Below are 26,695 nucleotides of genomic sequence, written 5' to 3'. Positions count from 1 at the left end.
TAAATGCATGGAATGGCCACAACGCCATCAGAGGTGAAAGCACATCAATAAAGAGCAAAACAAAACACCTAAGGATATAGTAATTGTTTTAAATGGCTTCTGTGTCTGACATTGCTTATTCACTGCCCTCTGAGTGCCTGTTAAAACCAGGGAGCAGGTCGTTCAGCAGCAAAAGCAATTATAAAATGCAAATGACTGAGCGTTTATTGTCAGGATTGGCTGGATAAAATAAAGGTCTGCTTGATAACACGTTCCCAAGCAGATGACAGAAGGAGATGCTCGTATCATAAACAACAGGAAGGAGCAGAGGCCTTCAGGACTTTGTAGAAAGGCTGCGCTTTAAAAGCAACCTTTAAAAGCAAAGCCTAGGTGAGCCTGGCGATGGAAATTCTGTTCCCCACCAACGGTTTCAGTTCCCTCTGAGAAATTGGCAGGCGCCATCTCGTGGTTACTCTGCGGCAGTGCAGGGCGGCACCAGCCTGCCATCTCCTCCTACCAGCTCCTGCCGTGCCAAGTGGGATGTTGAAATCCTGCCACAGACAAGGGCAACGGCTGTCATTCCCAACGCTTCCTCCGAGAAAAAAAATCAGTGCTGTTACGTGTTAGGTAGGACCAGAGGGGCGATTTAGCTCAAAATACACCCCAGGTTATCACACCACTCAAACGTGTGCTTGAGGCAGGCAGCAGATTCAGAATTACTTACAATCACAGCAAAACCACACTTAATTTCTAGGAAGCTTAAGATCAAGCATTCCCACAACCTCGAGCCTCTGTGGCTCAGTATAACTGCATGGATTTTGGAGCCAGCTAAGATCAGAAACTTCTCTTCCTGGTACCCCTCCATTACCAACACCCAAACACGGGCTGTGCGTGTTGCAGAAGGTGTTTGAAATTTTTGTACATAATTTATTTGGGGGCAAAAAGTCAACCAGTTCAGTTTGTGCCATCTTCAAAGAGAGCCTCATGCACGGGTCACAGTTCAGCATTCAGCATTTCTTGTTCGACAGATTCTGCAGCTGTAAGTAGAAAATCCTGCTTGGTATTTAACAGAGGCAGCACAGAGAGCTGTTGAGGGGGGTTCTGAGTCCAGTCTTGCTAGCTGCTCAGTCACTGCTCCTCATGTCATAAACTACCCAGACTGATCTTTCTCAGCTCAGTTGTGTGGCTGAGCAGTGAATTATTTACCACGGAAGGTTCAATTGATTTTGTCTTTGCTGGGAAATATATGTAAATTGCATCCCAGGATCAATTTAGCTGTTGCTGTTATAATCAATTATAAAGAAATAACTGTTTCAGAGAGGCTGCTTCAACTGATTTGATCCCTTAGCTCCTGAAAGGCTCTGTTGGTGTGTTTCAGTGGACTCCAAGACTCAATCCCGCAGGCTGCACGGCAGCGAGTCCATGACCAGATCTCCCCCAGGGAAGCAGTTAAAGCAGGCTGGTGTGGCTCTCATTTCATATTACTTGAAGTACTTAACAGTTCCAAAAGTAATAACATTTATTATCTGCTGTTTTTTCACAAGGGGACCTGGTTCTGACCTGCTGGTGACTGAATGAATTTTGAAAGGCTATAAATGATAGCAGAATCACATGATGTATTATTGTCTTCACAGCCATCAGACCTGGCTCTTTTAGCAAACACTTAGTAAATTGGGACACCCATTTTTCAAACTAGCCCTAGGAAGTGTCAGTGAGTGATGTTCTAACTGTGATAACATCCAGGCTTAGCTTTGCTTTTGAAAGGTGTCAGTAACAGAGGGAAGCGTCTGGGAAGCGTTGTGGTGGCATGAATTCATCTGTTTCACAGAAAGACTGGGGCTAGTGTCACGTGTTTCCTTTGGATTCCTGGGCACATCAGGCACGTGGATGCTCTGCACTACTCTGGTGACAAGATGTAACAGGCTTTTTACAAAATAACACAGTTTTGCTCAAAGGAGTTCAAGATTCTCTCCCCCACCTAGGTTCACACCAGCCAACGTCTCTCTGTGTGTACTAGAGGAGCAGGGTGACACCAAAAATGCTGCAAAAACATATCTGGATGATCCACTTGAACTGTGCAGTGCCTCCCCATTAAAAGCAGACACATTTATGTACTCATTATAACCCAGGATCCTCCATGCCTCTGATCCCCTTTGTTTCCTTGGTTGTTAATAGACCTTTGATCCTCCCTGTTTCCAAATGCTGACAAGCATCATGCAAAAGCCAGAAGATACTCAAGGGATGAAACTAGGTCACCAAAAATAGGTGCCTCTTCTCTCCTGGTGGGATGGTCAAGGAAGCATTACTTGCATGGCTTACTCATCCCAGCAGAGGAAATACAAAGACTGGAGAAATATGAGGGTACTGCTTCTCTCCCCTTTGGCTGCTGCTACTCCCTCTCCTAGGCAAAGGGGATCTGCTCCATTTGGAGAGGATGGCAGAAGGCATTCACTGAAGGTCTGTGCTGGGAAAAGAGTGGGATAGGCCATGTGTAGGGATGCTGGCATCATATTCCTGTTAAATTCATTTCATAAGTAAAGCTCTACTGAGATTTTAGTGGTCTCCTGCCATCAGGGTACGTGGGTGTAGAGGGGAAGGGAGGGAAGGTAAGAGATTGCCAGCTAGAAGGAAGGAAAGGAGAGGGAGGTCTGATCCTTTCCACTGCTTCACTCCTGCTTCACTCCTGCTTCACTCCTAACTCGAGATCTCAATAACTGATGATGAGGCCTTGCTCTTTCAGGTGCAAGCAGTGATAAAAGGTCAGCTACCTCCAGCCATTGCTGTATCTAACATCAGTAAGAAACAGGAATTAAAAATCAGAAAAGGGCAAATAAAGAAACAGCCCACACAAAAAAAATCAAACAAAGAAACTAAACCAACCAACCAAAAACACAAGACCCAAACCAACCAGCCGAGGAAAAAGACAGACAAACAAAACCAAACAAAAACTCCCAGCAAAACCAAAACCACAAATACACACAAACACAAACCCTCAAGCACACAAAAAAACCCCAGACAAAACAAATCCACACAAAAAACCACAACCCAAGCCTCAAACCCCCAATCCAACCAACCAACCAACAAGACCCCCACCAAACCCACCATGAAAACTCAGGGCTTAGAGAAACAAGTGAAGAGGTTTCTGTTTGTTCATCAAACACCTTCCAACCTGCTGTGATTGTCACCTAAGCCATGGATTCACACCCTGCAAAATCCTGAACTCGTGTTGCAAGATAAGAGAGTTCTATTTTTCTAAGTGAGGGCTGGTTGAAAATGCAGAGAAGGGAAACCAAACCAGGCTGGTGTCTGTGTGAGAGCCACATCCACCGTAAGAATGGACAGAAACGATATTCACATGAGTGGCCTAAAGGAGCAGCATCTCTTTCCTCACAAATTCATTTCAGAAACACAACATTCCAACAGTAGGTTGACAGAAAGGAACCAGCTTGTAGGATCATAAAGAAGAGGATCTGAATGGTCCTTTAACAATTTCAGCAACGTACCCACAGTCAAGCTGCGCTCAGCACCTTGTAACCTCACACTGCCTTGGTGTGCATAAGGGAGAGGGGGAGGGAAACCCACACTTCTTTAACAATATATTCATAACAAGACACTTGCATACCAAAAGGTTGCCTCCAAAGAAGTGAAAACAGCTTGTAAGTTTGCTTACAAAAATTCACCAGTAGCATCTGGAAAAACACCAACAGAAAGAGCAGCTGCTGAGTTTCCTGCTGATTTAATCATAGGATGGGTTGGAAGGGACCTCCAAAAGTCGTCTAGGCCAACCTTCCCCGCAGCGAGCATGGACAACTGTTAAATGAAAGTCCTGAACAGGAATATAGAAATTGCCATAAGCCACAAATTCCTCAAAAGGAAGAAAAGGATTGAGGAGATCTAGGCAAATCCAACAGTTTGTTTTCCTCAACTTCTAAAACTTCAGAACTTGCTGTCTCAATCAAATGTGGAGCTTGAGCTGAGGCTTAAACAGGGCACACACATATAAATATATATATATATATATCAACATATATAAAAGATTCATTTATTATGCAAAAAAAGATCATTTAAGAATCTCCCCAGGTTCTCCTGGTGTGTTGGCAGCGTCATAGTGCTGTGGTTGTATAAACTGGAGCAGAGAACAAATGAAGACTAGGAGGTCACAACTCAGTCACTTTGAAATTCTGAGACATCATATTAGGAACAAACCCACCAAAAAAAAACCCCAACCCCAAACCACATCATGCTGATGTCATCTTTTCCAGATGCTACCAGGACAACTCTGGCAGTATAAACTTCTGCAAAGAACATTTCTGAAGAGACATTTGTTAGGCTTTGACTTTGAGCTACAGACAGTTTGTTTGTTTGAAAAGTGGAAGATTAATTTGTTGCCCATAACAGTTTCGGATTTCTTCTTCCTCCACAAAATTAACTGCAGTGAACTTCCAGGAGTAAAAAGCTGTCTTTTCTCAGGCTTGAATAAGAGGAGAAATAGTCACTTGTCCTGAAATCTGGCTACAATTAAAGACATTGAAGACAAATTAAAAGTGGTGCACGTCAAACTCTGGGCGCTTTGCTGCGATCCGTTGTCGTACAAGCACTGTACTACACAACAGACACTCTGTAGGCATCACCTACATTTCACTACCAGGTGCTTAAAGCATTATGTGAATAGGTCAAGAGAAAAGCAAGTAGGAAAAGACAATATTTACCTTTTCTAACTGGGCATTTTTTTTTGATTTGTACAAGAACTCCCCCACTGCCACAAAGACAGAAAGCACCAATCCTGCTGCCAGCACGATGAAAATCCCGCCGATGTTCTGGACTCCCAGAGCGCTGGCCTCTTTGCTCTCCTCCTCTGGGCAGCCGTTGCCTCTCCACCATTTCTCTTTCATCATGTGGAGCTTGCCCTCCTCCTGCAGCTGAAGAATTGCTATAGTGATCTTGTCTCTGTATGGAGAACCTGAAGAGATCACAAGAAACACATATCACACGGGGACCACGTTAAGGAAAGTTATTCCTGGTAAGAATGAAATGCAGTATAATGTCACAAGAAAAACCGAACTCTCTAGAGCCAGAACTTATATCTCATCACAGTCATGCTGGTCACAAATACAAACCCACATGGGCACAGACATGTAGATATATATGCACACAACTTGGTCCAGCTGGATCCAGATGGATAGGATGAATCCCATCATACTTAGTCCCATGGTGAAACATATCCTTATCAGGAGAGACTGAGGGAGCTGGAGCTCTTTAGCTTGGAGAAGAGGAGCCTGAGGGGTGACCTCATTCATTGTTTATAAAGCTGTGCAGGGTGAGTGCCCAGAGGATGGAGCCAGGCTCTGCTGGGTGATGCCCAATGCCGGCACAAGGGGCAATGGGTGGAAATTGAGGCATAAGAAGTTCCGTGGAAACAGGAAGAAGAATTTTTTCACTGTGAGGATGACAGAAGACTGGAACAGGCTGCCCAAGGGGGTTGTGGAGTCTCTCTCTCTGGAGATAAATTTAAGACCTGTCTGGATGTGTTCCCATGTGATCTGCTCTAGGTGATTCTGCTCTGGCAGGGTTGTTGGACTGGATGATCCTTTGAGGTCCCTTCCAACCCCCAACACTTTGTGATTCTGTGTCTCAAGCATCTTCATGCTTAACTATTATCTCCAGCCAAACAGTGTGCATCTGTCCATCCCCATCAGGCTTTTAATTATGATGCAATAGATTCAGTCTAACATACATAAATCTACAGGTTGTTGCTTCATTGATTGTTACTCTAAAGCTAATCCAAGGTCTGATATGCAATGAATACTTTATGCTATTACTTTATTAAAAGAAGAAACAACAGTTTGTGCTGCAGGACCAAGCCACAAAAGTCTCTATGTGATAGATTGTCAGGCACTTAAGATACCTTCCAAGCAGAGGAGTTATTAACAGCAGTGGGTAGCAATTCATTCAGAAAGATAAGGTTACATGTGTTTGGATAACAGGGAGGTAAAGCCTCATACATTACTGTATCTCTCTCTCATAATTCAGCATTTGGAAATGACATGATAATATTGGAGCTTCTGCAGACCTCAATATTTCAATGGGTAGTTCAAAGGGGAGTGTCAAATCTTGGTATGTCATCTGCTCTCCTCTGCTTCATGCAGTGCATGAGGACTTTTCAATGAGCATTTAAAAACCTACATTAATTAATGAATATTGTCAATGAAGACCTTTTCTTTCTGAATGTTAGAGAGTAAAGCACATCAGTTAGAAGTGCTTTCTATGTTCAGATGTGTATAATGATTAAGGAGAGAACAAAGCCATCATTTTTCTCCTCCTCCTTTGAAAACAGGAACAAAAGCCTCTTCATTAAAGTGGTTAAGAAATCCCAGGAAGAAGAAGGGGGAAAAAAAAGAGCAGGTGAAAAGGCATGGCATCACCTCTTTCATCTGCTATAAATACAATCCTGCAAAGGATCCCTCCTTTTGCTTCCTTCTGTCACAATAACCTTACTTCCTAGCTACCATTTTTACAGTGTGCCCTTCAATTGAGTAATAAAAATTAAGTTCCATTAATTTGGCAACTTCCTTCAAAAGAATCCTCAGCATCCTTTAGAGGGCTTCTGCTCATCTGACTGTTCCGTGTGCTGCGACCAGGGCAGGAGCTGAAGGATGCTGTGGCAGTTTTAGGCTGTACCTTTACCATTTTTCACAGCTCTTGAGCAGAAAGTAATGAAATGTAAACAAATCACTATTGGCTGTAAATTTGCTGGTCTGGCAAATTGAATGCTGGGGGGAGGAGGGGTATATTTTCAACCCACCACAGATATTCAAGCATATATCCATGGAGAGGATACTTCATACTCATAGAAAATTGGAATGGAATGGAATGGAATGGAATATGTATTTTCTCTTGGAATTTCTTGCCACTTGTTTCTTTTTTGCCCCTGCCATTTCTTCCTGCCTAGCTGGAGTCAATGAGGAAAAAGTGAATAGCAAAAGGTGACAGTGCCAGCATGGGAGTAAACCACAGCAAGGCTCATTAATTATAAACCATGCCAGAATAAGAGTGGGAAAAGCTGGCCTCAAAGCACTCACATTCCAAGAACTTGTAGTTTTATCACCTGGGCTTCAAAAGAATGATGTTCTGTACTAGGAGCTAAGCTCTGCTTGCACAGCACTCTACAGGAAGCAGAAAGGAAATCAAACTCTTTTCTAACCTCTTCTGCATGCAGGGGCCAAAGTCACACAGTTTCAGACCATCTTGATCATGCTCAAACACAGCCAAACCTGATCCTTGACACATTTCTTCACTCAAATAGAAGAGGGGAAGTGATTGGCCCATAAGAGCATGGGGAAGTGTAAGAGCATCCTATATGCTTTTGGGGCTATTTTCAGTGTTACACTGCCTATAAATATTTAACAACAACTTAAATAACATATTCTGAGAAATAATCTTGGACCCAGTTTAAGCTATCTTCTGCTCTGACAGCCTGCTTTCTAATTAGATTGATTTACATTTCATTTCCACACTTTCTGTGGGTCTAAATATAGAACACAGTCCCAACTATTCTTCATGTATTATTTATGTATTCTAGGGACCAGATTTGTACACACACTCTTCTAGTCCACTTGAAGGGCTTCAAAAATGAGTTCACTGAGGAATTCATAGACAGAAAGCATCGAGCACAGGCTCATCCTATCTACAATTAGTTAAGTGGGTGAGGATTGCATTAGAAGCAGGCAGCTAACAGTGATTTGTATCACTTACTGGTGGTGATCTGCTAAATTTTGCCTAAGTAGTTGTAAAGTTGGCAGCTTGCAGAGCCTTTGGTGTTTCTACTGTAGTAGAAAAACTAAGGTAACAAAGCAAGTAACTATTTAAGACCTCCTGCTATATTTAAGACCTTCTTTAGAGTGCCTTCCTTTGATCCTCAAGCTCAATGTTGCTTGCTTATGAAAAATTAAAGCAGAAATGAAGATTCTGTTGTCTGAAGCCTCCGCACAGAACTAAGGTAGCAAAGTCTCAGAAACAGTGTGCAAGTTATACACAGGTAAGTTTGCTGCCCTGAAGCCTCAGTATATGAAGATCCATGCACATAATGATATGTTTAATCCTAAGTTATGAGCACATAAGCTTTTTATATTGAGACTTCACTGCATGCAGATTAGTGTGTTGAAATCCTGCTGATCTGGCTGCTCCTGAAAGAGCTTCCCAGTAGATTATAACTCAGTAAAATCTCCTGCCTGGTTTCTCTCAGTCTGTCTTACTCATTCCATCAAATGCAAAAGGAGCTGGAGCATACTGGGACCTGTAGAACTCTCTTCTGCACACAGGTGCAAAATCACACAGCTGCAGATCATCTTGCTAGGGCATAACTGGGGACACTGTGTGGAGTTCAGTTTCTTCCCAAGCGTCAAGGAGCCATAGGCAGGAGAGAACCAAGATGGGAAGGATTTAATTTACATACAGCTGTGGAGTAGTTGTTTAGACTGTGAGGAACCAAACTACCTCCTACAGAAAAACTGCTTTGCACAGCCTCATGCATCACAGGGCCTGAAACACCTTCCAGGAATCTGTAGTGTAGCCAGCACTCAGTAATAAAGACAGCCACATCTACAGCATGCCATTGAAAAGGAACAGCCAGCTCAGGGGCACTGGGTGTAGGAAGAGCACCTACTTTAGCTCCACTGAGCCTGTTTTTTCTTTTAAAAGTCACATCCAGTTCTGCTGCCTGACTCTGTTAACCCTCCCTAATTGGGATGGGAGGGAAGCAGCAGAGAGAAGGGTCAGCATAAGCTTGGTTTGTTCTTCCTATCTGCGGATTGAAAAGTCTCCAAGTAACACATGAAGAAAGAGGAGGGATTCTCTCAGTTCCCAATCCCTGGCTCCACTTTCAAAATCAGCTCATTTTCATGTAAGAAAAGATCACTGAGGGCAGTCATGGAGTAAAGACATTGCTGTAGCAAGGGATTTGATGCATTAAAATTCTTTGGCAACCATAGGAAGCAAGCAACACCCCGCAGTGAAGAGAAGAGCAATCAATCATAAGAAAAGGCAGCAGTTCCTGTGAACTTGACAGAGGAGCACATCCTCCTTGATCCCAAAATCTGGATCTCAGTTTAGCTCTAAGTAAATGAGCAAGGCTTGGCAATAAAAAGATAAAAAAAACCCTAGAAAAATAAATAAAAAATAAAATAACATTTTAAAAATTAAAAAAAAAAAAAAAAAAAGAAAGGGAGAAAGGGGAAGGGAGAAAGGGGAAGGGAGAAAGGGGAAGGGAGAAAGGGGAAGGGAGAAAGGGGAAGGGAGAAAGGGGAAGGGAGAAAGGGGAAGGGAGAAAGGGGAAGGGAGAAAGGGGAAGGGAGAAAGGGGAAGGGAGAAAGGGGAAGGGAGAAAGGGGAAGGGAGAAAGGGGAAGGGAGAAAGGGGAAGGGAGAAAGGGGAAGGGAGAAAGGGGAAGGGAGAAAGGGGAAGGGAGAAAGGGGAAGGGAGAAAGGGGAAGGGAGAAAGGGGAAGGGAGAAAGGGGAAGGGAGAAAGGGGAAGGGAGAAAGGGGAAGGGAGAAAGGGGAAGGGAGAAAGGGGAAGGGAGAAAGGGGAAGGGAGAAAGGGGAAGGGAGAAAGGGGAAGGGAGAAAGGGGAAGGGAGAAAGGGGAAGGGAAGGAAAAAAGGACAGAAAAGGAAAGCCATTGCCTACAAGATGTTCTGAGTAGCAAAATGAGTCACTTGCATAAGAATTAGCAACTGGCCAGTTGTGGTTTTTTTAAGAGCATAGAACAAACCTGGGCTGATTGCAATGCACCAAGAGGTGGATGGGGATTGTAAATGTAGCATTGATAACATCTCTCTTTGGGATGGTAAGGGAAGGGCTCTCCTGTTTCTTAGCTCTGTGCCTCTCAGCAAATGTGGTGTTTTATATTTATGAAATGATCAGACATTGAAGCTTGCTCAGCTCTAAGGGATGTATGAATTCATAGCAAAGCATCTCAGGCACACAGTTTAAATCCACCTCCCAAGTCTACTCAAAACCGCTGCTGTATGAATAAACTCTGAGTGGACACGAAGCTTTTTCACGTAGGGAAGTGTGAAAATCTTGGGTTTGCCACCCTAAGAGACAAGGAACATTGATATGAATTTCCTATTCATTTATGATTCATGCATTAAAATATGAGCTAGACATAAATGTTAATCAAAAGTATACTTCTTGCTCCTCTATCAGCTGTCCTACTTCCTTATGGACTTTTAGCTTGCGGAATTTGAGACTTCTGGGCAGGAAGAAGTCCTTTTCAAAGTTAAATATTCCACATGGTGGACAACATTGAGAATAGATAATAAAGTGGAAGGTCTAACATGAAAAAATCTTTGTAACTTTAATTTAGCTGTGTGGCTTATACATTAGCTTTCCCATTCTTGTCCTTCTGATTAAATACAGAACTTTGAATTTCCCCTGTGTTTTGCCATGGATACACCAGGAGCAAATATTTATCAGATGAAACAAGATCACTGTTTCCTGATGCTGATTGTTGACCCCAACACTTCATGCTACCTTCTGATTAACACATTGAGATATTAGATGCATCATCCTTAAGTATTCCTTAGGTTGGAGTGGCTGCAATGGAAAACCCTCAGCAGATGTTTACAGCAGTCTAAGCTACCCCTTATCTAGAGTCATAGAATGGATTGGAGAGGGAGAGGGACCTCTAAACCCTACTTCTTTCATCAAATGCTTCAGCCACACATTCTGATATTTCAGCAAGAGCAAACTATCTGCTCCAGCAGTTGAAATTCTCAAATCAGTTTCAATACATGGTTTGACCTGTATTAAAATAAATCATTTGCACCTTTTTTTTTGGGGGGGTGGGGTGGGGTGTGTGCATTATGTCCAACTAATGAAGACAAATGTATTAATTTGTTTGAGTCACAAAACAGAAGCTCAGCACTTTTTTTGCATGTGTAAGTGATGAATGGTTTAGTCATGAGGTCTGTGGTGATGGGTTGGACTTGATGATCTTTGAGGTCTCTTCCAACCTTGGTGATTCTGTGAACATTACAGCACAAATCATATGGAGGATTACAGATCCAATGCAGGCAAGCAGAAGGAAAAGGCCTCCTGTGCTGGAACACAGCTTCCTATTTATTCCCACAGGGACTGAAATTTTTGTATGTCTCATCGCAAAGGACTGGGGAAAAAAATATTCATATCATGTAGTAAACAAATACTCCTGTAATGTTTATGGCCTGGAAGTGATAAGTGGGTTCAAGAGAACTAATCAATCTTAACAATAAAACCAAATGCTTACTTAGTATTATTATTAGTTGTAGTAGAGCTTTAGGTATTAAAAACTATATGCAGAAAACAATATTTCTACTTTCAGTGTGGATGTTCAGAGTGCAGAAATTGCCACACACTCATTACACCTCTGTTTGAAATGACCTAAGAATGGCTAATATATATATCTACACACATAAAATACACATTTTCCAAGCAGCCAGACTGCAAGATGGGATTTTTTTTCTCCAGGAGAGCTACTTTACAACAGGTAACAGACAAGGATAGCTCAGATATCCTCAGGGTGCCACACAATATGAACAAGGAAGAGCTGCAGAGCCGGAAAGCTCAACCACAATTAAATTAAAAGCCAGTAAACCACTCTTGCCTTTTGGGTTTAATATTTTACAGAGGGAACCCAGGACTGTATTTTCATCATTTTAAACTCCTAAACTGTTCTGTGTTTTGGTTTCAATTATGATAACCAAGTGCACTGATAACAATTCTGAGGACTAAATTAGTAACTGCTTTTCAGATGGCTACAAAACCAGGCTGCAAATCTCTGTAGTGATAAATATAGCAGGGGGAGACTAAATGAATTCTGAGAGGAGAGGTGAGACTGTTCTGAGATCACCTTCAGGAGGTATTTTTTGTTTCACTTTTGTTGTATATTTAGGAAATCAGAGTAATTTATTTGAGTTTTTCACTGCATTAGGTTTTAAGGTTTGAAACAACAAGCCCCTAATTAAAAGCTTTTGTTCTTAAGTAATTGATATTCCCACTCTCTGCCTTCATTTAACTTTTTCTCTCTTTTTGTTTTCTATATTAGGAAATAAATAATGGCAAGTCCTGAGATCTTTTTGGACAAGAGCTGCACTCAGAGCACAATCAGGTCAGCTCGCAAATGTTGATAGTTTAAAAGAAAAACAACTTCTGTGAGTATTATTGTTATTTTTTTTCTAGGTGACTCCCCTAGAGGCAGAGTGGTTGCTATAAATCAGTTGAACCTCCACAGTGTCATTGGATACAACGTGATAATTAAGTGCTATACATTTCCTGATTAAATTATTTGTTTAAATTCAATTTGATCCAGCAGCCCATCACTGGTGTGGGAAGGAGGTTCTTGCATTGCAGTTAATAATGGCTTAGATAAATATAAATAATTCATGAAGTCATATTCCTGGAGAAGATATGAAACAGCAGATCATAAATTATTGCCTGAAATCTTTCTCTTTCTGCAGTGAAACCTTTAATTTATATGAGTGGAGTGTGAAATACTCTTTCTAGAGTCTGTATCTGATGAAATTATACAAATGCTACCGCCTTTAGGACGTGGGGACTGCAAACGGCATTTTCATTACATGCCGCACAGCTGACAAATTCTAGACAAATAGACACATAGATCAATAACTAAGTAAGAATCAACCCCACCCCTGGTTCTGATTTACCAAAACTAAAAGATCTGAATGCCTAAGTCAGAAGGACACAAACTAGATTGTGCAAGTGATCTTGCACGCCAAAGTACTTAGCCAAATAGTCTTTTTGGAAGCGGGCAAAAGCTTGAGCATCTCTAGGAACAATGCACTGTGAGAAATCTTTTTCCCCTCTCTAAGAGATAAAAATGTTTGTAAACAAAGGCATTTTATTTGCTCTTTCAGTAGAATTTACAGAGAAGAGAACTTCAGTAAAAGAAAAGCACCTCTGGATCAATAGAACATGAGAACCTTGAAGTCCTGTTTCATCCTCCGGATTGAAGGGAGTCGTCTGAGCGCTGGGCTCTGCAGCCAAGGCAGCTGTGCTGCAAGGCACTTTATTTTATTCATGTACTTCCCTTTCCTGACGTGGGAGGTGTGAGTTGTTTGTATCACAGTAGCTGCCAGGTTTCTATTGTGCATGTATAAACATACACCGTGCAGATATGTTTTATGCACTCGCAGGAATAAATTTCGATGCTCTGATCTGTTTCGGTGCTGCAAATGATTGCAGCTTTGTGTAATGGGTAGTTCTGCAAGACAGCTTGGCAATGGAACCTTGGTAGCTTAATCCACTCAGTATGTTAACCCCAAATTACACTGTTTCATTTCATTCCTATCCTGAGAGCTGTATTTTATCTCCATGTGCGGTGAAGAAGTCTCCAGGCAGTTGGAGGAGTGCACATTTCTGGGTTTCAAACAACTTTTAAGTTAACAAACATGAAATACCTCAGCCTCAAATCCTTTGCAGCATTTTTGGGGGTGTCTTGATAGTCATCAGTAGGGAAAGATCAGGGATACAAAGAGGGATATGCTCTGGCAGGAAAAGTTGTAGCTTGATCACAGCAAAAGGGAAAGTAAGTCAAAACTAGAAGAAGCGAAGAGCCATGGAACAGATTCAGCTCCCCGTGCTCTGCAACTGAGATACTGATATTAATAGCACAATTTCTTTTCTTGTAATAACTGTACAGGAAGAAATGATAAAAGAAAAATATATTTCACCTTTTTCTCCAACTATTTTTCACCTCACCATTATCAGATATTGCAGGAACATTGCTGCTATGCAGTTTAAGCCACCTCTTAATCTACTTCTGTAACTTTCCGCAGCTCAATAAGCCCAGAGAAACAGAGGAGGAATTTCTTATCTGCACCAACTCTCTCAAGCACCACTCTCTGGTTTGTATTTCTTAGGAGTCAGAAGAAATATATGCAACGTTTTAGGATTACTTACACCTACCATTTTTCATTTTGAAAATGTCAGAAGCATCACTTTGCATGAATCTCCACACAGGCAGAGTTGGGCACAGTCCTGAGCTGCCACATAAATGGAGACCATCTGAAAGGTACATGCTCAGTACATCTGCTTGTATGCAGTGAGTCTGACACACATAATGGTCAGTCATTTATGGACTCGAGGTTCAGCAAAGCAGCAGCTCACAATTCAATGGAAAAATCCACCCAAGCCAGATGACAAAGTAGAACCATGGAATAAATCAATCACAAAATTATTAACTCTTCCTACAAATAAAGTCAAAATAAATATTGGTCTTCCAAAGAAGCCAGCAGAATGATCCTGCAATATTAAGCAGGATCACTATGTAGCACTGACAGAGCCTTTGCATGACACTGATTTCTATATTCTCACCTATTCTGGAATCTAAAGCTCATGCTCTTCAAAAAATCCCTGCAGCCAACGGGAACTCAGCACCTCATTGCTTGCTGGCTCCCCTCCTGTGGATTCCAGCAGCCAAACTAATGCCTGGAGTTGGCTCCTGACCTTGCAACTAAAATTTTGTACCATGTCAAAAAAAAAAGCAAGCCATCTGAACTGGAGAATATTCACAGGAGTGGAATTGCTCTGCAAAATTGTATGCCACAAGGTCAGTTCAGTATTTATTTTGTCTGTGGATTATACATGCACCAGGGGAGGTTTAGGCTGGATGATAGGAGGAAGTTAGAGACAGAGAAAGTGATTGCCCATTGGAATGGGCTGCCTGGGGAGGTGGTGGAGTCACCATCACTGGAGGTGTTCAGGAGGAGACTTGATGGTATGCTTGGTTGAATGGTTTAATTGATTAGCTGGGCTGGATTAGTTGATAGGTTGGACACAATGATCTTGAAGGTCTCTTCCAACCTGGTCTGGTCTGGTCTATTCTATTCTATTCCATTCTATTCTATGTGTTATGGAATATTTCCTCCTCTTTTTAAGAATCTCACTGATTAAGCCTCCTGGTACAGAAGCATTATCCCCATCTGCTAATGCAAACTTTGTCCTACCAGCACCTCATTCTCTGAAGAGAGAGAGCAACACGTTAAAAATCCTTTTTTTGAGATGAAATGAAGTGTGAAGCAAAGTTCTAGCATTGTTTCTGGACATGTGGAAGGCACTGTGTGAGAGAAGCATGCCCCATGAAATCCCAGTTTTCAGAAAGCAACTACTTATTTCTTTTGTTCCTGTTTAAATATTGCAACAAAACCTGTAAAGGTTGATAAAAGACATAAAATTTTCACCAGGTGGGAAAATGAATTGGGAAGGGGGAGAGGGGGAAAGATGTTAGCAATGTAGAGAAAGCAGCAGTGTATGGGAGCTTTGCTATGCTACTGCAGCACCAGAGATTAATGAAGAGAGAACAAACGTTTGACATATCACCTACCCATGGGAGTGCCAACGCCGTAACCTTTTGAGTCTATCAGGCCTCCAATCTGTGTTAGGTTACAGTTCCGCTGTGTGACAAACTCAATGGTTGTGGACTCCATTAAAAATGCATAATCAGAGGTGAGCACACGCTGGATGCCTTCTTCATTGCTTTTGACAAGCACTGACTGCCTCCTGCTACTCATGAAGGCCCACATCTTGTCGTACGTGGAGATTTTGGATTTCTGAAAGACAAACGTTAGCTGTAACACCAAGGAGACAGTCAGAGGAGTGAGAACAAATTGTGCCTGCACACTGCTCCCTCACTGTATTGTACATGGATTCACAGACTGCACTGGGTAGGAAGGGATCCTCAAAGTTCATCTTGTCCAACCCTCTGCACTCAGTATGGACAGCTCCAACTAGATCCGGCTGCCCAGGGCCACAACCAGTCTGATCTTGACTGTCTACGGGGATGGGGCCTCCATCACCTCCCTGGGCAGCCTGCTCCAGTGCCTGACCACTCCTGCAGCAAAGAAATGTTTCCTAATATCCAACCTAAACCTCCCCTGGTGCAACTACCTCCCTGGGCAGCCTGCTCCAGTGCCTGACCACTCCTGCAGCAAAGAAATGTTTCCTTATATCCAACCTAAACCTCCCCTGGTGCAACTACCTCCCTGGGCAGCCTGCTCCAGTGCCTGACCACTCCTGCAGCAAAGAAATGTTTCCTTATATCCAACCTAAACCTCCCCTGGTGCAACTACCTCCCTGGGCAGCCTGCTCCAGTGCCTGACCACTCCTGCAGCAAAGAAATGTTTCCTAACATCCAACCTAAACCTCCCCTGGTGCAACTACCTCCCTGGGCAACCAGCTCCAGTGTTCCACCACCCTCGTGGTAAAGAACAGGCTGTGTGGTGCTCAGTTGTGCAGTATTAGCCCCAGCTGTTTAACAATGCTTCAGACTCAGGCTGTGTCAGAAAACCTTCAGCAATGTCTCATTTTGCTTAATAAAGAAAATGTAGAAATCTAGCTTGAGAACTAGAAGAAAAAAAAACCAACCAAAAACCAAACCCAAACAAAACCAAACCCACAGCAGACTTTTTTTGAAGGAGTCTTTCATCTTTGAATGTCAGTCTTCAACACAGCTCTGCTGTCAGCTCTGGTGGAGATACTAAACAAAGATTGACACACTCCAAACCTTTCTGAAGTTCAGCTGATTGGCAGCTGTAAACTCTGCCCCGGAGGAGAATTAGCAATGTATGCAGAGTAAAAAGAACATTTATTTAGAAGAAAAGATGACTTTGTCCCCCTGCTGAGGCACAGTCCAAGAGTTATTTCACTCTGCCTGGGGACTTCACAAATCGAGCATTTGAACTAACTCTGGTGTCAGTGCTGACAAAACTGAAGACTTCTAGGACTCTGCATGAGCACATTTGTCACCAGACTGAGCATAGCCTGTGCCTGATTGCAAAGGGGTTTAGTAGCAGTGAAAAGGGGAAAACAATTCTCTTCAGAAAACACTATGAGCACACAAAAATAGAGACAACCAGCAGATATGGTCTCTCCTCACAGGAAAATCAAATCATACTCGCAAGCATTTACAGAGGTCATTTTGTCCATCCCCCAGCATAACATCCTTCAAGCACTGCACACCAGCTCTGTAGGAATCTCAATTATTAGATAATGTGCAGAAAGGATGTTTTTCCAATTCAATAATGTCTTCCTGGTAAAATCTTACCAAGAGCCTGCATCTAATTCAGCCCAGTGCACAAACCAAGTATCTCAGTCCCCATAAATAATCTGAGCAATATAAACAGTTGCAGAGAAAACAGGTTTAGTAAACTGTTACATACAAATTGCTGATGCATGTTGAGGGTGGGGGGGAGGTGGGGATAAAAGCAAAAGCCAAATGAGCTGTAACAGAAAATAAAGACTTCACTGTAATGGGTGAACATTTCTGTATTTCTGCTAAAAGGAAAAAAAAAATCAAAATAATTGATTCCAGGATGAAAGCATGTTAGCAAGGGAAATTGTTGCTCTCTGCTGGAGCATTAGAGCCTGTCAAAAAATACAACATCCTCTAAAGGACAGAGTGCTTATCCTGTGATGGCTGATTTAATCAGCTAGGATGAAGTCACAGATGCCATTGAAAAGGAAGGCACAAAGGCCAGCAAAAGAAAAGAAATAAATCAGAGAGAGCTCCTGCAGAGGATAACTTGCATACAGGAATAATTACACCAGAAAATAAATAGCCTGTACAGGATGAGTGCAGAAGATAGCACAAAATCCAGAACATCAGTGCACGTGGCTCAGCGCTGCCAACAAGGGAGCACAGTGATCTCTCAGTTCTCTCATCCAGGCAGAACACTACGATGTCTCTACGCTGCTTTCTTCCACAGCAAAAAGCTACAAGTGAGAATCAAAACGCTGCCAAGGAACAGAGCCCATCTCCTTGTGACCTCTGCATTCTAACCAGCACTTGGAAATTGTTACAGAGAACCAAACCCTGTGCATAGTGCAGGTTTGGGGGCTTGGTTTATGCACCACAGAGAGCGTTTCAGCCGAAAATAAAAGCAAAACAACAACACAATGTTGGATTCAGGAAAACAAAATCACAAATGCTTTCCCCTCTGCACTTGGCAAAAAGCTCAGCAGACTCACACAACTAAAATCAAGGACAAGCAAAAGCATCAGGAGCCTATTTAACGTTGAACTGAAGAGAGTGACACTCCAATGTGTGCATATTGCTCCTCGTGGTTATCACTGTGTGACTCTCACCGACAGCAGCAGATGCTGCAATTTACATGATGTCTCCATCCTCTCTCACGGTGTGCAAATCAGTCTGGTTAATCAACTCCCATACTCCATCAACAAAGTGCACTCTCTTAGCTGGGTTAGTTCACCATATTGTTTCACCTAACTGGGAATCACTGTCTGGAAACTCAGCCTAACTGGAAATCAACCAGAAATGATGTCTGTATGAGATAACGTGTGGTGACATGATTTATCATGCTTGTGTTCCCTCAGTAATGCTGAAGACAATGCAGAGCAGTAGGAAAGCTGCCTGTGCTCTGCAACATTTGAATCTGTCTGGAATTTAAATAAATAGAGAACTAATGGGGAAAATGGAAATGAGAAGGTAAAGCAAATCAGTAAAGGCATCTACTTGGTGTATAAAATGGTAGCTCCCAGAATGACATTCAGAGGGCACTGCCAGTGACATACTCAGCATTCATAAATTAAAGATCATTGGAATATAATTGTGCTTGTCAGGGATCTCAAAAGGCAGTGTGGCAACAGCTCTGAGCTAGTCTAATGCTATGTACAAATGTGGGGATGAAAGCAGAAGGAATCATCATTAGCAATGTGGTATTTACTGCTCTGTCCTGAAGCACCGGCTGGGAAAGTCAAATACCTCAGCAGTGAGACTCTGGCCCAGAAGGTTAGAAAAATATCAGGGTGTTGAATGAATGTGAGAGCAAACAAGGATAAGAGGACAGGAAGCAGACCTCATGATCTGAGTCAAGACTGGATAAATGCACAGTTTGGGAAATGGTATTGAAAACCCCCTCACAAAGCTTGTGGATGACACCAAACTGGGAGGAAGCTTAGAATACACTGGAAGAGAGATATGAAGAGGCTGGAAAATTCATACAACAGGAAGTGCATGAGATTTAACAAAGATAAATGCAAAGTCTGGTTTGGGAAAAAGCAATCTCAAGCCTTCATACTGGCAGGAGCTCTCTTGGCTGAAGGGGACTTTTGGATCCAAGAGGACAGCAAGCTGAGCAGCCTATCCAAGCAGCAGGAATGCAAACTGATTCATCAGCAAGGCTATAGCCAACAGAGCAAGGGATGTGATTAATCCACAATACTTGGCACTTGTCAAGCCACACCAGGAACACTGTGTCCAGCTTTGGTCATCCAAGTTCTAGGGAGATGTTAGAACTGGAAAGTGTCCACCAAGGTGATCAGGGGCTTGGAGATCTTGGTGCATAAAGAAAGATGAGATAGGTAAGGCTTACACAGAATCTAATCATGTCCTTCCACTACCTTAAGAAAAGGTTAGAGATGTTGAAGATACTCTCTTCATTAAGATGCATGGTGACAGGAAAAGAGGCAATGCCTCAAACTGCTAAAGAGAAATTCCATGTGAATATAAGAAAAAACCTCTTTACCATGAGAACAACTCAGTGTTGGATCAGGTAACCCAAAGAGTTAGTGGAATCAGCTCACTGGAAATACTTGTGACATCTTAACACAGTCTGGAATAAGCTAATCTAAGGCTTTGCTTTCAATGAGGACAGCAGATCTCCTCCAACAAGAGGAAAGGATCTCTAGAGGTCCCTCTCAGCTTTGAATTTTCACTGATTTCTATGATTCTTTACCAGCATGACCTCACACAAAGTAATGAGTGCTACTGGAGACTCTTCAGGTTGTGACACTGAGCAATGTCAAGACAACAAAACAGAATCTCCTGTTGGGGGGGTGGGCGGGGGGGGGGGAACAAAGCAAAACAAAACCCCCACAAACAAACAAAACCAAATGAGACCATTTCTGAAAATACCATGAACTCAGGCATTCTAAACACCAAGCCAAAGGCAAGCTTATTCTTTTTTTCACCTTCCAGTCCTTGGAAACTGAGGTAGACTCACCCCAACTGTTTCAGACACGACCCCTTGGGAATTCTGAGCTGCAGGATGCCAATCCAAGCTGATCTGTTCATATAATACATTCATTTTATTAATTTGTTATCAGTTTGTTTTATTTTTCCCCTTAAGTTTGGCAGTTTGTTCTGACACATGCCCTACATCTGCATAGCTGTGACATCAGCTGGGAGATGCATTTCTGATGTTCCTCATAACCCCTCTCGAGAGACGCTTTGTAAACGCAAGAAGGGTGGATGTCAAATTGAGGTGAAGCAAATATTGTAGATGATCCTCTTATGGCTGAGAGCTCTTCCAACACATTTGGGATATGTCTCCAGTATTTTAGGCCACAGAGGATTAGTACCATTAATAGAGAACTAAACAAAGTTAATTAATTGAATCCATTTCAAATCAGGGTATGACAAGTTTAAGGCTGAGAGAACAAGCCAACAGCCTAAGGTAAAGAATGTTTTAGAAGCTGCCATTGTCTTCAAGCACTGTAAATACAGGGGAATTCAAAGATTAGGCTCTCTGAAAGAGTTTGAACACTGCCATAAACAAAAAGAAACTATAAATAAACACAAACAGACTGCTTGCTTTCCTGATCTGCCACCAAATGGAAATGTGGAAAGGCTGATTGCTGCTGCTCCGATATCCAAGAGTTACTGATGATGCATTTGTTGTGCTCTGCATTTCTTGTTTCTGTAATTGTATCTGTGTGCACTGATCCAGCTCTCTCTGACCTTAATGTGAATCTGAATTCGTGAGAAGAGGTTCTGCTTCCTCAAACTGCTCAGTGTTTCTGAAGCGGACAAGTGATGATGCAGTAGTGGGACTTCAGAGCTAAACAGTAATAGAAGCAAATAATCATAAGTATCAGGATAAGCTACAGGAATCAGGCATGATGGGGTTCTGAGCAACCTGCTCTAGTTGAAGATGCCCCTGCTGACTGCAGCAGGGTTGGACTCTAGAGGTCCCTTCCAAACCAAATCAGTCTGTGATTCTGGGTCTGATTCTGTGTTATCAGATGCGGTTAATTTCCTGTAGCTTTGCACAGTATCACCTCCTAGAATCACAGAATCAATAAGGTTGGAAGAGGCCTCAAAGCTGTCCCATTTCCAGAGCTTTTGTTTTAGATAATCCATTTACATTTGCTTTAACAAATGAAATGATTTCTAGTTTCCAAAGCCTTAGTCAATTCCACACTCCAACAGTAAGAGCTGTGTTTTGAGGCAGCAGAAGCCATATGCTCATCGACTCTGACATACCTGAGCACACTGTGTGTAAAACACAATTTGGTCATAATTTCATAGCCACACCTGGTGCCCCCTTAATATAAGGTGATGTCAGGGGCAATCCAAAGCCTGCCTGCACGTAGGTGTAGTGCAGCTTTTAAAATCCTTGCTACAGGATACAGCTTTTACAGAGCACTCATGAAGCCTTGAGCCAGCTGGTCCTGCACAGGATGTCCCTGGTAGTTTGGGAAGGGTTGGAACTAGATGATCTTCAAGGTCCCTTCCAGCCCAAACTATTCCATCAAGCTATGACTCTTAAGTACACTGATAATATTATATACATTCCTCCACTTGTGCTGGAGAGCAGACCAGACTTAGAGCATCTTAGCTGTCCTTTATCAAGCAAGGGATGGATTGTGTTGAATCAAGTGAGGTTACGATTATCATCTGATTTTTGGACCAAATGAGTAGCTAGTTATAGAACTAGCTGAGAGGGTGGGAGGGAATGAATTGAAGCTTGAGAAGTGCAGATTGAGACTGGAGATTAGAAAGAAATTCTTGGCAGTGAGGGTGGGGAGACACTGGAACAGGTTGCCCAGGGAGGCTGTGGATGTCCCTTCCCAGGAGGTGTTCAAAACCATGATGGATGAGTTCCTGAGCAACTGGGGCTGGTGGGATGTGTCCCTACCACTGGCAGGGGGGCTGGAAGTGGATGATCTTGAAGGTCCCTTCCACCCCAAACCATTCCATGAATCTCTGAAAAATTATCTTTGCAGCACTGATTTTCTGCATTCTTATTTATTGCCTCCTGGAAAAAGCCAGTCTCAGAGCCCTAAGTCATCAAAGTGAGAGAGACACTCTGTTTTTTAGCAGACTGGTTTCCCTGACACTGAGCCTCTGACCTCAGGACATTTATTTGCTTTTCTTTTCTTCCCCTCCTCCTTTTTAATTTTTGTTTCCCTCTTCCCCCTCCCCCTTCCTCTTTACAAAATTTTCTTAGACCTGCTGAGGCCTGGAAACCCCTAAGTGAACCAAGCCCATTTCAATTTTGTTCTGTCAGCATAAAAACAATCAAACCACTGCACAGAGCCTCCTCTCTGCTGAAAGGCAGCTTTCATGGTCCATAGAGCACAAATGAAAAAAGGTAGGAAAGGTGTTTCTGCCAAGAATAGAGCTACAAGGAATGAAAAATGCAGTGCTCAGAGGAAGACGTTATTGCTCCTGCCCTCATTGTGCTGACTTTTTGGTTTAAAAACCAAAGGTTTTGAACAAATGTTTAAATATTTAAAGTAAGTTATGGTTTTTAAAAAGAAAATAATTAATTCTAATGCTATTGAAATAAGTTTTTGCTATCAGCTTTGACCTGGGAGTAAGGAAGGATTTTATAGTTCCAAAATCACTAATGGATTTCAGAAAACCACCCCAGAATGATTTATAGTCCTCTGCAGAATTATAACTTGCATCACAAGGGCTCTTTTTGTGAAACACCTGGGGAGATGGCAAGTGTGATCTCTCCCACACTTCTGTAGCTCTCTTCCTTTATAAGCAGCAAGAAGATACTAAGCAAGTTTAATCTGTTTTGAAAGGAAATCCTATATTCTGCATGTTATCTCTTTACATAAACAAGTGGAGAAATCCACTTCTGCTCACTCTGCCTGCTCCCAGACACAACGTGCAGTACTAAATTCCACACTTTGCTTGCGCTGTACCTGGAAGCAAGCTCCTTCCACAGATGTTTGCATTGTACCTGGAAGCAAGCTCCTTCCATAGATGTTTGCACTGTACCTGGAAGCAAGCTCCTTCCATAGATGTTTGCACTGTACCTGGAAGCAAGCTCCTTCCATAGATGTTTGCACTGTACCTGGAAGCAAGCTCCTTCCATAGATGTTTGCATTGTACCTGGAAGCAAGCTCCTTCCATAGATGTTTGCACTGTACCTGGAAGCAAGCTCCTTCCATAGATGTTTGCACTGTACCTGGAAGCAAGCTCCTTCCACAGATGTTTGCATTGTACCTGGAAGCAAGCTCCTTCCACAGATGTTTGCATTGTACCTGGAAGCAAGCTCCTCTTAAAAACAATGAGTGGATCATTTCATCACTGGAACTGAGCATGAAGTTCACAAACAATGCTTTAAGTATTGAACCCCTACTAGAGGCAAGAATTAGTCACCGTGCCATGATTCTAACAGTTGTATCCTCACAGCATCTGCTCTGACATGGAAGATGTTTGTGCAACATTCAAAGCAAAATGAATATGCACCATGCCCGAACCATGCTGTTGCTCTTGTGAAAGGAACTCTTCAGGCAGCATTAGGATCAAACTCACAGCATTCTCTGAAGCAGCAGGTAGAGACTAGAGCACAGGAAGTGTCACTTGAACTCAAAGAGACACTTCTTCACTCTGAGGGTGATGGAGTACTGCAGCAGTCTGCCCAGAGAGGTTGAGGAGTCTCATTCTCTGGAGGCTTTCAAAACCTGCCTGGACACATTCCTGTGCAACCTGCTCTAGATGACCCTGCTCTGACAGAGGGGTTGAACTCAGTGATCTCTAAAGGTCTCTTTCAATCCCTCCCATTCTGTGATCCTACGATTCAAAATCTTTTTGAATGAGATGGGATAGAAAGCCACACTAATTATTATTTGCTATGAGTAAAAATTGCTTTGCTGGCTTCACAGATTTTGGAATACTGAGGGCAAGTTTCACTGTCACTTTTTTCCCCTTTGGTTGGTTTTGGCACATGTCAAGCAGTAGCTTCAGTTATTGCCTGCAATGATGATCATCAAAATCACACAAACTGGTGCTTTTTTTTGTTTTTTGATTCCCTCCCCTCAATAAAACCCTCCATCAGTTTTGTCACCAGACCTAACAAAACTCTTGGCATTCAAAGCAGCCAAGAATTTCAACTACTTCTTCACAAACTATTTCCTCTACAGGATGTTTGTCAGCTCTAGACTAGCACAAGCCACCCCTGAGGTGTTCTCCAGTGGAGTTTGGATTTGACACAGGATTTTTTTTGATTACAAGAAATACACTACCAACAACACTAGGCCATATGTGCTAGCTAACAACACCTGAGCCTCTCGCTGTACTCATCTGCCCTTGGTCACTAAATAGTTGGAGTTAATTGAGGCAAAAAGGATTGATGCCATATGTGGCACATATCAAAGGTAGAGAGGAGTGGAAGGACACTGATCATAAGCACTGTTTGTTAGCAAATCTGTTCAGGTGTTGGGCTAATTCTGGCAGGTTTGTCTTGAAACATTTGTAGTCCCCTAAACAACATCCTTGAGATAAGCAACATAACAGTAAGGAGCTGCTCTCTTCTGTCAATGGAGAGGTTAAAACAGAAATGAAAAGGCCTGGGATGAAATACTGCAGTAAAAGACACAGGCAATTTTAAGCCAAACAGGTTGCTAAAGAATATAGCATGAATTAATCTACAAGCATAGGTGAATCCACCTGTGTTCAATCAGTGATCTCTACTGAGCAATTAGAGAGTTACAAATTATCTTCTACCACTGATCCAGAGAAGCCTTGTTGCCTTGACAATCAAAGAGACTGTGCTGAAGTGGTATTTATCTAGGCACGGAAGAAGGCTTTTTTAGTCTTTAAAAAATCAGCTACCACATTGTCTCTGAAGCATCCTCGGTGTTCATGACCCCAGCTGAAGTAGGTTTTCCAAATGACAAAGCTGAAGCCTTCAGCTTGGATAGCACTCAGCAGATTCTTCTTTCATTTATTTACTATTTTCTTGAAAAGTTTTGGAATTATCAAATGTTCTTAGAGAAAAGTCAGCCTGGTCAACCTTTCTGTTAGAAAACAAAGCCCCCAAACCTGAACAGAAAAACAGTTCTTCTGTTTGAAGATCACCTTCTAAAGACACCCTGCTGCTATTTTCCATCTTTCTTTGATCTGGAAAGTAAAATGTAGCTCAGGAGTTTATTTTCTCTGCATTTTCTCCCAGGCTGTCTATCCTTGACAATTGAGATTTTTGCCTCTGCCAGAAATCCAAAGTTTGGGAAGAGCTTTGGTACCTGAAATGATTCTTCAGGGCAGGAATGTTGGGGTTAAATGAAAATCACCACGATGTTGTCATACAGCCCCTAAAATCCTAATGATCCAGGACAAAGCCATTTTTTTTTTCAATCAGCTGTAGAGCTGATGAATTGCTGCATTAAGCTGAGATGGGATCCACATCGTTTTCTCTCCTCATGAACTCTGGACTTCATTGGATTTTGAAACTCAGAAAGGTGCAACTGCTCACAGGGCTTTAACCTTGACATTTCATATGCTCTTGATCAAGCTTAAGTGCCTGTGTCAATGCTTGTAAAAAAAGGTATAAATATTCAGAGAATGTCACAAAATTCATTTGGTTATAAAAGAGGTACACAGGTGAAGCTCTCACACATTCAGTTTGAGCCTTACTCTAACAAAAGATAAACTCTCTTTGCTTACCTGACTGGGTTCATAAACATCTTTCCAATTGCCTGCCACTCTCAGTGTAAAAATATCACTGCTTTGGTCAGGATTTGAGAGATAGAGGGAATAGGATAGAAAAGCAGAGAGACATCAAGACAGAGACAAAGCACTCACCTTGAGATGCTAAGAATTTCAACAGAGCTATTTCAATGAAGACTACATGAGGGTAAGAATCCACAACCTTGTACCTGAATTGCTAGCACTGTGAGGCTTGGGAATGTCAGGTGACTTCATTTATGCTGTTCTAAGGCTTTCAATTACCAAAGTAGTTGTTATTAAGTAAATATTTATTTGCTTTTCTTGTTTTTAAACCATATCAGCTATGTGGCTTCCACATCACAGTGAAGGGGAGTGGGTGAGAAAAGGAAGCAGTAACTCTGGCTGCTCTCTGGGCAGGCAGTATTTCCTATTCTGCCTACTACTGCTGTGCAACTTTGCTGCTGCAGTAGCTGTTAGCAAAAAAAGGATATTCATTTATATACATAACGGACATTTAAGGAGTACCTAAACCCAACCAGATACCTACTGTACAGCTTTGGCTGGGAGGTTGGACTCAATGATCCCTGGAGGTGCCTTCCAACCCCTAACATTCTGTTGTTCTGTGATTCAAGGTACGAAATAAGCTGGGGATGTCAGCATGTTAGCACCAAGCCTTGTGGGGCAGGAAAGAAGGCAGTTCAATGACTTGATGGAGCAAACAATCAAGAAGATGCACTCTAAACAGTTTCCAAGGTAACTGCCTCTGAGGTTGGAGTCTATAAATATGGGCACAAACAGGTTTCTAACTCTAAGATGGATGACAGTCAATGCAAAATAAAGAACTGAGAGAGGACAGATGAATGGATGAGTGTGAAAAATCATCCTTAATGAAAACAATGAGCTGAAGAATTGCATTCAAAACAAGTCTCCTACAGAGTAGTGGTTCCAGAAACAGAAATGCTTTCCCTTTCCTTAGGTGCAGCTGGGTGAAGGAGCAGCAGTGCCTGGTTTCCATG

At 42.3% G+C, this 26,695-nt stretch overlaps 1 protein-coding gene across 4 annotated transcripts in view; it reads right to left on the bottom strand.

The window, feature by feature from the left end:
- Positions 1-26,695, bottom strand: part of GRIK2 (glutamate ionotropic receptor kainate type subunit 2) — a 203,657-nt gene that overhangs the window by 12,595 nt on the left and 164,367 nt on the right. For 3 of the 4 annotated variants that reach the window (XM_068160442.1, XM_068160444.1, XM_068160445.1), the window contains 2 exons: positions 15,357-15,582; positions 4,689-4,939 (listed from right to left, as the gene is read on the bottom strand). In XM_068160442.1, the coding sequence (XP_068016543.1) occupies positions 4,689-4,939; positions 15,357-15,582 (477 nt within the window). Of the gene's footprint in view, positions 1-3,870; positions 4,492-4,688; positions 4,940-15,356; positions 15,583-26,695 lie in introns of those variants that run through there. The other variant, XM_068160443.1, reaches the window with a different exon arrangement.

The sequence above is a fragment of the Melanerpes formicivorus genome, unplaced genomic scaffold, assembly GCF_026170545.1.
Source record: "Melanerpes formicivorus ecotype bairdi unplaced genomic scaffold, bMelFor1.0.p_v2 SCAF_50, whole genome shotgun sequence".
Taxonomy (NCBI): Eukaryota; Metazoa; Chordata; class Aves; order Piciformes; family Picidae; genus Melanerpes; species Melanerpes formicivorus.
The sequence above is the reverse complement of the archived record's forward strand: the minus strand, read 5'-3'. Positions and strand labels throughout refer to the sequence as shown.